Source organism: Vigna angularis, chromosome 3 (genome assembly GCF_016808095.1).
Source record: "Vigna angularis cultivar LongXiaoDou No.4 chromosome 3, ASM1680809v1, whole genome shotgun sequence".
Taxonomy (NCBI): Eukaryota; Viridiplantae; Streptophyta; class Magnoliopsida; order Fabales; family Fabaceae; genus Vigna; species Vigna angularis.
Window position 1 is genome coordinate 32,750,267 of NC_068972.1, and position 12,048 is coordinate 32,762,314.

Genomic DNA, 12,048 nt, shown 5'->3' on the forward strand with positions numbered 1-12,048 from the left:
AAGAGTACACAATTCTCAAGAGTTTCAGAGTATTTGAGCACAAGGGAAGAGTTATCTTGAGAGAAAATGAGAGTCTATTTATAGACTCATCCAAAGTCTCTTCCATTCTTCGAAAATGAGCCATCTGACTGTTTTAATCGATTAAATCAAGTATTAATCGATTAAACTAAGTATAACGGCTAGTTTTTCAAATATGAAACCTCTAACGGCTAGTGTTAATCGATTATTCTCAGGTTTAATCGATTAACTAATCGATTAATTTAGGCTTTAATCGATTATTCCAGTGTAACGGCTAGTCTTCAACTCTGGAACCTCCAACGGACTGTTTTAATCGATTAATCTCAGGATTAATCGATTATGGAATCGATTAATCCAAGCTTTAATCGATTAATCCAGAGGCAATTTTGGTTTTCATTTGTCAGCCTCGTTTTAATCGATTAAGACCCTTTTTAATCGATTAATACAGTGCACTTTGGACTCTGGTTTTTGATTATATGGTATGAAATTACATGGAATCAAAAACACTCAAATGTCTAAGTCCTAGACACTAAATTATAATTATTACAAAAGCTTTTCCATAGCAATACAAGTCTTCCTAACATCTTGATTTCTTCTTGACTTGATTTGGACATCATCAAAACTTCATCTTCATCATTTTGCTAACAAACGTTAGATATTCAGAACAGGTGGCTATATATTGGGTTTTTGTGAAGTTCAAAATGAGATAGTCGTTGAACAGAAGCTCTTGCAGAATACTGTTTGTTAGAGGAAGTTCTCAGAAGCTATAGTTCAAGTTTCCTTGCTTGGTCTCGTGAACAGGAGAGGCTCGTGTTTCGTGTGTCGATAGTCGGAGCAAGCTCTCTTCGAGTTAGCAAGGTGCTCTGCCTGGTCTCGTGAATAGGAGAAGCTCGCGTTTCGTTTGTCGATAGTCGGAGCGGTTCTCTTCGAGTTGGCAGAGTGTTCTCCTTCCGGTTCGTTCATCGAAGGAAGGTTTATTTATCTGTTTTATTCACTATTTGTTGTAATCTGTGAAACATCTTTTTGGTGGAACTGTTAATCACTTTTTATAGTGATTAACGACTGGATGTAGATTCTGTTGAATTGAACCAGTATAAAAATTACTCGTGTGATTTTCTATTCCCTATATTTTTTATCTTTTACGCATATCAACTGTTCGATAAATTTTCTGAAAGAAAATTGATTTTCTAAAAACAGACCAATTTATTTTAAAAAAGTGACCGAACACGCTTTCTGCTGCGTTACACTCTGTCTGGTACCAACCAACACAATATAAGACGAAAGACATGTGGTAGGTGATTTTATATTGAGTGTATTTATAAAATAACACTTTACATCACAAAGAAACTCAGTCCACTCATATCATATTCTCAAAGAACTCATTTCCTCAAATATAATCTTAATGATGCAAAACTCATTGAATATAGGGAACACATATATGGCTTCAATAAATTTAGATGATCATTTAGAAGTCGAAGGGTCTGTATGTTATTGTGTTGCATTTATTTAATTAAAGGAAGGAGAACGTGTGCTCCCATCATTAACTGCAAAAACAAACACATCAGTTCGAACGTTATTAGATAACTCTTTCCTTTAAATTATAAACTTGATATTGAACTACTGAAATGGTAAAAGAGTGTATATAAGAGAAAAATTACCTTCCAGTTCAATGAATAGAAGGATCTAGTGGAAGCTGGATTTGTCACGTCTACGTATTTGGTCTGGTACCACAGAATTGAACCAAGAACAACATTTCCAAGACACTAAGACATAACACATAGAAGTTTAGAGATTGTAAATATCATGTGAAAAAAAATACTCAAACAAAACAGTCTATTGTTTATCAAAATCATACTCCATACCTAAAATTTCAACCTATATACATATAATAAACATATTACCGTGACAAATTTAATCAAGTAGGGAAAAGAGGATGATGCTCCTGCCAAGAAGGCAACTCCAAATGCCATTTCATAAAGGACAACAGAAATCCAAAATAGCTATCAAAGATTTAGAATCAGTTAAGTGCTATACAAAGAAGGTATAACCAAAAAAATATATTGAATTTAAGAAACATAAATACTCTTTTTTGGCCTAAACTTGCTGCGAAAGTATCAACGCCATGTTTTATATCTCCTTCTACGTCAGGTATATCCTACACAAATCCAATACAAGGTTTTACATTATTGGACCAAAAGTTTGATGTTGGAAAGTTAATACATATGTTTCGAGAAAATAAAGACATTTTTACCTTGGCTAATGCTATACCAGTAGAGTAGAAACTCATGAACAGCATAGTAACAATCAGAGATCTTGTAAACAGAAGTGGCCTCTTCAACACAAACGTCTGAATATTTGTTACATAAATTAGCAATTTAATAACAAACGAAAGGGGTTGTCGTATAATATAACACATCTAATTCTTATCTCAACACATATTCATTATTTCTACAACTTTTAATCATGCTTTTAAATCCAGTGGATTCAAATGGTTGATTGTGTATCAAAGGAAACTAACACAAAAATCTTGGGATGAATATTTGTTATTATTACATAAGTTGGAACATGCTTATCCAAAACTAAGATCTATAAAAGGCAAGAATAGTGATAGGACAGAACCTGCATATGAAAGAAGTATGTAATTGGAAATATATATGCCCAAGTAACAAACATGAGTAATGATGCCAGCACCGGATTTTGCTTCCATCGTAATAAAGGCAACTGCAGAATATATATAAGAATACTCAGTGCGCTAATACTTATACCTTTAAACATAATACACATTTTAAATGCAATTGGAAAGAACTTACATTGGCAGAATAGCAAGTCCATAATGTTGCGGACAACACAAAGTTCCAAATCAATGCAGGAGAACCTATCATGAAGTTAAGCCCTAAACCCTGTAAAACAGTATAAAACCGTAACTCTCCTTTTTCTATGAACCTCATCTTAAAATCTTTTATTCTAAAAAGTGATGGATCTATATGATACCAAAATTGCAGATAAGGCAACAATAATTGCACAACTTCTGAAGGATATTTTCCCAGCAGCCAATGGAAGATATGGTTTGTTTATCTGCAATAGAATTCAAAAGTTTTATTAACTATAAAAAGTTGCATCCTATCAAAGGATATAGTAACTATAGGTTCAAAATTATAAAGGGATTATTTTTTACAAGAAAATATAAAGGGACTCGTTAAGTATTCTCACCATTTTCAAGATTATAAAGTACAATAAATAAACTGTTCCAAAAATCCAACTATATTTTCAATTATTTTAATTAATTTGGTAATATATAAATCACATGTAAAATTACTTTAGTATGTCCATAATCTGAATTAATTAAAATAAGAAAAATGGGTAGGTGTTTGGTCAAATTTTGTGAGGGTTTGCTGATGCTCCCATTAAGAAAAAGGCGGGAGTACGTCAGTAAACTTCAATTATACGGAAAGGAGTTTGAAAAGGAAAATTATATAAATTGTTGTACCACTGACTTTCTTGTGTAAACTTTGTCTTTATATATGTTTCTGAATATTATATGTTTTATACAACAACAATTTTTTATTATATGTTTTAATGGAATATATACAAACGGTATATAAAACAAACGAATAATGAAATCAATTATTTGTATTCATAGTAAGTTTCATACCTTATCTATTTCAAAATCAAACACTTGATTCACGCCATTAACAAAAAGATCCATAAACAAGTGAGGTATCAAAGCCTGAAACATTAGAATAAACAAGTCAAAAGAATGTTTTTTATTGAAGTCAAACGGTAATTTTCAGTTGTCTTTAAAAAAACAATATGTTTGGAGTGTCACCTGTAACAAACCAATAAAAAACAACGGAGATATATCTGATAATTTTTCTACTGCAACGAGAGACGCAGAAATTGCCGCTGATGACTATAAAATACAGGTCAATTTAAAACAAGAAGGGTATTAATTATCCAAATTAGAATTTAATACAAAGGGACAACATAACTTTGAATATTAATTATGAGAGTGATGGAACAGTATTTACTTACTCGACCATACATTGCGTAAGGGTAAATAAATTGGTACAAAGCGGCCACGAAATTTTTGACAGAGTCGACAATGTTATTGGAGTTGGAAGCTTCAGATTCTGACTCAGAAGATGGTAAATTGACGGCTTTCACAACATAACTTTTATTGCTTTCTTCATATATTGCTCCTTTTTCGATGCTTTTGTAGTGATAATTAAAAGGTGATTGTTGAAACCTCAAAGGAATATTATACTGTATCTGAGCTTTTATATTGTGCTTAGAAGCTTTTGATCCATGTGAACTTAAAGTACCAACTGTTCAAAGTTGTAGCATGCACAAAAAGATATATTTAAAATCATGTCAAGATGATGAATAATTAGACAATAAATAATTTGAAAATTGAAATAAGTCGTTGTAGAAAAAGAGAATATTCTTCTTTTCTTTTGGTTAAAACCTTAAAAAAATTAATATGAAAATTTTGGTTTTAAACGAAAGTCAAATTCATAAGTCACTTACTTCCAAATAGAAAAATGTATTAACGATATATAATATTTATAAAAACATTAAAAAAAACGTATTTTATTTTCTAAAACTAATTTTTAATTTATATAAAAATTATGCGAAACTTTATTCCATCTTTAATTTTTTTTCTTCTCCTAAGTATTTGTTAAAAAACAATATGTACATATGCCTTTCGTAATTTTGAAAATACTTATTTATCTATTAACAAAAAAGGACATTATATATATATTTAAAAAAATGAATGAATTTTTATTACGGAAAATTTAAAAGAAAAAAAGTTAAAGACCACAAATTCCAATATACTTTTTTATATTATTTTTACTTTCATATTTATAAGTTTGATCAATTAGGTCGGAATTCGACAATCGGGTCTTTTGCATCCTTATTGAACATTTTATGCTTATTATTTATTTGAAAACAAATGTTTTTCGTCACTAATAAGTAAAAACACCAAAATAGGACCACGTGCCCACCATGCGGAAATTGTTCTCATGTTCAAGGCCTGACTGTAGTATAACAATGCCGTAATTCAACCCTATCCTAAATTTTAAGATACTTTGCAAGATAATTTGTGAAGTAGCTACTTTGGAAGATAATTTGTGAAGTAGCTACTTTGGAAGATTACGTAACAGAAAATATATTTTAAATATTATATTTTAATATAAATTTTATTAACATTTAAAATACTGTATTCACCTAAAATAAATATTCTCATACTTTATTTCTTCTTTTAGTTTAAGTGATACTATCATATACATTTTTAAATAATTATACGTTCATTTTTAAAGTTTATGTCTCCATAAAAAATCCCGTTCTTCTTAACTGTTATCCTTAATTATGAATAATTATTTTTGCATCATTTTAAATATAGCGACATATTTATACCTTATTATTATTTGAAAATATTTTATAAATAAATTTAAAAGTAAAGTATACCGATATATAATAGTTTATTTTTAAAATTTTACACTCTTAAACTATTGTGAATTACATTAAATTTACCAGCATATATATATATATATATATATATATATATATATATATATATATATATATATATATATATATATATATATAAAATGATCAATTTTAATTATTGTTGTTTCTGGACATATATTTTACAATAAAATAAATGAATTAACGAATGATCAGTACAGTACTATTTAATGCTAATATCAAAATAATTTAAAAAAATAATAGGTGTTTGTAAGAAGGATATAGTAAATAGAGATCATGTGAGAAATTTAGTTATCATGAAATATAAACAAGTCCACTATTACATCCAATTGAAGACTATAGTAAAGCTTAAAGTTTCCATCAACATGTGCCTTTTTTAATATTATAGTTAATACATGAAAAAAAGATGTGAAAGAGTGAGATAATCATCAGAAAGGTAACAAAATAATTAACCATAAAAAATGTTAGTTGAAAGGAATAGGGTATAAGTGATGGGACATACTTTCACAGTAAATACTGTTGAAGGAGAGTTTCCTGTCCCAAAGATTTGCACCTATTATTCACAGTAAATACTTCCACGTATTATTCAGAAAATAACTTTGCAGTGAAAAATGAAGCAAAATAGAAGAGAGTGAGTATAAGTACCAGTTGAGAGTGAAGAGACGTTAGGAGAAGATATTAGATGTGCCATAGCCATGGAAACTGATCACAGAGAGAACACTAAACTCTATAGAACAGATAAGAACGTAGAGATACCCTTGTACAAGAGAAGGTAGGAATGGGAGATTTTATAGGCAGAAAGACAATGAAATTTGATTTTTCATAAAAAGATATAAAATTTGATTGGTACATAGAAAATTATCACAATGCACATAGTCAACGTTTTGCAGGCAAACAATTGCAAAATAATCAAATCCAACACAATAGTCTCGCGTAAGAAAGATTTAAAAGACTTTTATAACAGGATTTAGTAGTTTAAAAGATTTTAATAAGCTTACAACGTAAAGGTTTAAAAGGTTTGGAAAGACTTTGTGAATGACATGGATTTTAATAATGTATATTTAAAGCTAAAAGATGCCATTAATGATAAATAAGATATTATATAAGTTTCGAAAAAAGAAGAACAGAAAAAATAAAATTGAGATAATTTATTTTAATCATTTAATAATTAATTGATTATATCTTTCACATATTTTAAGTAATATTATCCAGCTATCTAAATATATTTAGGTTTAGCTCTATTGTGGTATTCTGTTTTATTAAAATAAAAATAATATAATATAGTTATTTATTTACGATTGTTTGAAATTATTTGTTTGTACTTGACTTTAAAATATGAACACTAGGGTTACTCATGATTATATAAATATGTTTTCTCCTTCTTCACTAGACATTTGGTCCGCTTCAGAGAAATATTAGGAACAATAATAGGCGAGAAATTTCGAAAATAACTTTTAAATTAGTGATTTACATCTTAAAGGGTAAAGTATGGTCATTCATGATAAGAGGGAGAGTGAGGAATGTTTCGTGAATTAATTTTGATAAGATTGTAAATAGATTGACATTGTGAGAATGTGAGAATGATTAAAACATCAATATAATAGGATAGTAAATAGTAATTAAATTTTTATTATGTTAACTGATAAATAGACAATAATGACTTTATACAGCTTTAATTTGTGACATTGTATATGGTTAGGCTAAGTCTTAAAAATAGTTATTTTATATGTGTTATCTTAGTGGATTTAAGCCTTTTAAGAATTGTTATATGTGTTTCAAGGCTTATTAGTAGACTTGTCCATTATTCACGTGGGCCAAAATAATATTTATTTTGAATAAAAAGAATGTAATTATATCTAAATAATTTTTTAAATAACTATATAAAATCATTTTAATCAAACTAAATATACTTTGTAAATAGAAAAATTACGTATTAAGATAAGACGTTGAAATTTTTAACTAACTAAACATATTTAATTTTTTTTATTTGGCTAAACATATTTTTAAAGTATATAAGATAATACAAAAACTTTATATATATATATATATATATATATATATAATATCTCATATAAATATATTTAATTAAGTAACTTCTTACTTTTTTAATGAATTTTTATCAAAACTAACAATTAATTATTTACAATATTAAATGATTTATGATGTATCATTTCTTAATACTCATTAAATTTATTACTATTAAAATAAATACTTAAGGATTATATTCATGTTCTATGCTAGTTTGATATTAATTCACTTGTTTACATGTACGTAGTTTATTAGTTTTTCCTTTTTCTACTCTTTTAATATTTTTAATCATGTACATATATATTGATTCACTTTCAAACCATCATATATGAAAATAATTGAATAAAAAAATAATATAAAATGTTATCTTTAAGTAAAAATTTTAAAATATAATTTTATTAAACTTTTTTTGTATATTCTGTTTTGACACGAAACTTCTATCTTTTTGCTTAAATTTCTAATCATGTAATTTTATTCTTTATAATAAACGAAATTAAAAATCTATAAAAATGTTATAAAAGAATATAATATATATAAAATCAATTATTTATCACAATATAAAAAATTTCACTTCTTATTAATTAAGTCAATTATATCTTTTAAAATGTTTATTTGATTTAAAAAAAAATTAAAACCTAAGACAAAGAAAATTCAATTTATTTATTTAACATGAACACTTTTTTTTTTACAAAGACTACGTTAGACAATATGTTAAAAATGATAATTCGAGGTTTTTTCTTTTACAAAAGTTAATAATTAATAAAATCAGTAAATATTTTATTGGTCATATGGTTATATATGAGAAATATATATAAAATATTGTTTCGTACATTAAGATGGTTATATATGAGTATGATATAAAAATATAAAAGTATATATTTTATTTAATGTATAAAAATTAAAAGAATTATGAAGGGTTAATATATATTTTATTTAATAACATAACAAGTATGATATAAAATTATTCATTTAAGTATAATAAAATTACGTATATCACTAGTATAAAACATTTAATGTTTAATGTCCAAAACAAAAAGCGCCAACATTAACATTAACCGATGAGATTGTTGTAAATAATTAATGCAATAAATTAGATGTCTTAATCACTTAAAATCCAATGTCATATGTTAATTAACGTGTGAAAGGTCAATAACTGATGTCCTTTAATGTTGGTTTTCACCTACAGAGACGTTATATTGTGGGATGAGTAGAAATATAACGTCTATGCAATCAATAGTAGACGTCCACTACAAAAAAATTATATCTCCGAAACATACCTCATTCAGAATACTCACTAGTGGAAAAATACTTTTCTATAACAAACCTATTATAACGTATAAAAATTATCCGTCATACTAGGTTGATCGGTGGCAAGATGGTAATAAAAATAGGACATATTATAACATAGTTTTATAAATCAGTTATAATATGAAACGCGGTGGCAAACTTGTAAATAAGTGTAAGACATATTATAACTTAACTTTAAAAATCAGTTATAATATAAAATGCGGTGGTAAACTTGTAAATAAGTTCAAACCCTATTATTGATATATTATAACGGAGTTTTAGAAATAAGTTATAATATCTCTTCCTCTTTAATTTCTCTCATTTCCCTCTCGCTAGATTTCATTTCTAAGTTCACTCTCACTCTCACTCTCATTCCTTTCTTCCGCTCTTCGTCTCATCCCTCTCACTCGCATTTCTCGGCATCTCCGTCATCAGTCACATCATTTTCAGCGCTTCAGCCACGTTGTGGAACGTATTCCTTCTCTCGCTGTCACGCTTGGAGGTCTCATTTCATTTCCTCTCGCGCATTCGAGAGAGCACTTTCATTTCTCACATCAGAGAGCCTCACTCTCATTTCTCCATTTCGGTTTCCTGGCGTTTTCATTCTCGAGAGACATCTCCTCGTCGCACGTCGTTCATCATCACGGCAAGCCTTCTTCACTCACAGAATCATCTCTATTTCCTCTATCCTTCATTTTCCACCGAATCATTCATAGAGCTAAACCCTCTATTGGGGTTTCTTCTCCTTTTCACCATTTTCATTCGATTCCACCGATTAAAACCTTGTTTTCACAATCAGAAACCTTTTTCACCGATTCAACTTCGATTTACACCGATCAATCGGTCCAGAATAGGTTTCCTTCTTCTTCTAGGGTTTCTATCAAGTTTAATCCTCTGTTTCTTGTTCTTCTTCGACTTTTTGTCATATTTTCGCTGCGTCTTCTCTCTAGAAGAAGCTTCGAGGATTCGCGTCGCGCCTACAGTCATCTTCTCAGAGCCGCTCTTCCAACCGTAGTTATAGTTCACATTCTTCTCTGTAACACTTTTCCCCTCTTTATCCTGTTAATTTTGTTTTCATATTTATAGAAACTTTAATAAAACCTGTTTGCTTTTATTATCATATTATGTAAAGTAATGAATGCTATTTTCACTCTTTTTATCTTTGTTTTAATTTTTCCATCATTTGCAGACCCCTACTTGAACACTGATGCGGGGACAATGTCTCCTTTCGAGCATGGGGAGGTTTTCGTCTTAGATGATGGTGGAGAGGTAAGCAAATGAAAATTTTCTACAACAAGATGACAGTTATTAGATTTTTTATTTCCTTCTAAATTCAATGGAAGGTTGAGGTTGTATGTTATGTTATACTTTCCCCTGCTCTTTTCATTTTCTCATTTTACTTCATAAGTGCAAGCTAAAACTTTCTGAGTCGTAGTAAAAGAGGATATCTGCAGTTTGTTTTCCTCTGAAAGTTTTAGATTGCCATTTTCATTCTTTTTTTTTTTGTTTGTGGAAGGTTGACCTTGATCTTGGGAACTACGAACATTTTTTTGGCATTAAATTAACTCGCGACAATAACATCACTATTGGAAAAATGTATCAGGTGAGCCAGATGTTTCTAATTGTTTTGTTTTGGATGTTTATAGTCTGTTATTGAGAAGGAGAGACGAGGAGATTATCTTGGAAAGACCGTACAGGTATGCTTAGTCTTTGATTCTTCTTCCCCTTTGAAGCTATTTGTAATTCTTGTTGGTGCCTTGGTTTTCATTTTTGTTTTTTGCTTTATTTTTAGGTAGTTGCACACATAACAGATGCTATCCAAGAATGGATAGAACGAGTGGCAAAGATACTAGTTGACGGGAAAGAAGGGTCAGCTGATGTTTGTGTCATTGAATTGGGTGGAACTATAGGTAAATAATAGTCAGAGAAAACTTTCAATCAATATTAAGATAGAACTTTTTCAATATTATATTTCTATATCCATTCAATTGTTTCCCATATTTAATTCTAAAGATTATGGGTTAGATGGAACTTGAAAACTAAAAATTGAAAATGAATTATACTTAGCAAACAGTGGGAGAAAATAATATTCATATTCATATTTTTCGTACTATATTCTAAGGCAACCACCAAGTTTCTTCTCACTTGGTGGAGGGATTGGCTATATTTTAAAGCAACTAATTTAGAATGACTTTCTTTCATGCAGGGGATATTGAGTCCATGCCTTTTATTGAAGCACTGCTGGAACTGTATTTATGCAGTTTAATTTGTTAATTTCATGGGTTTGACGATTTTCTTTTTTTCTTTTTTTTGTTAAAATTGAATTTCATACTTTTCCATTTTAAGTGGTTTAAGTTCATGCAATATCCTAAACCTTTTCCTTTGAATTTATCCTAAAGTGTTTGGGTCTTCAAACTAATTCCTTTATCATTTACAGTGTTGCAGCAGAGCCTAATTTGAAGGAGTCGACTGCAAGGAAAAAAATTTATGACAAATGTGATGAAACTGTGAGTGGCAGACATCTCAAATATGCATCATCTAAAGAAAAAGAAAAAACATGTGCATAGATATTTATTTATCTTAATAGTGGCCAATGTAGAGCTTACAACAATTGTTACGTGCCTCAGGTTAGAATTGCAATGGTGGGAAAATACACAGGCCTTTCAGATGCATATCTTTCTGTTCTCAAGGTAACTTACTCCTAAATTAGTAACTGAACCCTTCTATTTTTTACATAATAATTTCCTCCTTTTGGATTCTCTACAACTTCTTTTTTATTCAATATGCATACTGAAACATAAAGAGGTGATTACTGATCTATCTACTACATTACTTATGCTAGTTGACCTTTTGGTTTTGGTTTTGCTTTTATGCAACCCTCTGACGATTGATTAAAATATATTGCTGCAGGATCCTGAGGCATATAAAGTTGCATGGAATCTTTTAAAGGTATTCCTACTATTTAGACTAAACATATTTATTCCATTTTCAGATCTTCAATATTGATATATATGTTAAAATCTCATATAGTGATATATTATTTATTGGTTTTCTGTAATTGGACTTATTCTGCAGGGCGCTGACGGTGTTCTAGTTCCTGGAGGTTTTGGTGATGGAGGAGTGCAAGGGAAAATTCTTGCGGCTAAGTATGCTTGAGAACATAGTGTTCCATTTCTGGGCATTTACTTGGGGATGCAAATTGCTGTCAATGAGTAGAGATTTGTT

General features: G+C 29.1%; 1 protein-coding gene and 1 long non-coding RNA gene across 2 annotated transcripts; one reads left to right on the plus strand and one right to left on the minus strand.

The window, feature by feature from the left end:
• Positions 1-520: 520 nt before the first annotated feature.
• Positions 521-6,271, minus strand: LOC108325650 (glycinol 4-dimethylallyltransferase). The gene is made up of 13 exons (XM_017558745.2): positions 6,154-6,271; positions 6,011-6,061; positions 4,051-4,343; positions 3,845-3,928; positions 3,671-3,745; positions 3,010-3,093; positions 2,829-2,918; positions 2,638-2,739; positions 2,270-2,365; positions 2,102-2,173; positions 1,920-2,018; positions 1,677-1,781; positions 521-1,562 (listed from the first exon to the last, which is right to left on the minus strand). Exons 1-13 carry the CDS (start codon positions 6,203-6,205, stop codon positions 1,521-1,523), a joined length of 1,245 nt encoding a protein of 414 aa, XP_017414234.1. The 5' UTR covers positions 6,206-6,271; the 3' UTR covers positions 521-1,520.
• A 4,375-nt stretch (positions 6,272-10,646) lies between these two features.
• LOC128195973 (uncharacterized) lies at positions 10,647-11,773 on the plus strand. The gene is made up of 4 exons (XR_008247944.1): positions 10,647-10,733; positions 11,030-11,330; positions 11,451-11,513; positions 11,734-11,773. It is a non-coding gene; the product is annotated as an uncharacterized LOC128195973 (long non-coding RNA).
• The last annotated feature ends 275 nt before the right edge of the window (positions 11,774-12,048 follow it).

Excerpts from the sequence above, each read along its gene's own strand:
- LOC108325650 (XM_017558745.2), bottom strand. The coding sequence starts at position 6,205 with ATGGCTATGGCACATCTAATATCTTCTCCTAACGTCTCTTCACTCTCA. Across the intron at positions 6,062-6,153 it reads CGTCTCTTCACTCTCAACTG|GTGCAAATCTTTGGGACAGG; the intron begins GTACTTATACTC and ends TGTGAATAATAG. Across the intron at positions 3,746-3,844 it reads TTTTTATTGGTTTGTTACAG|GCTTTGATACCTCACTTGTT; the intron begins GTGACACTCCAA and ends CTAATGTTTCAG.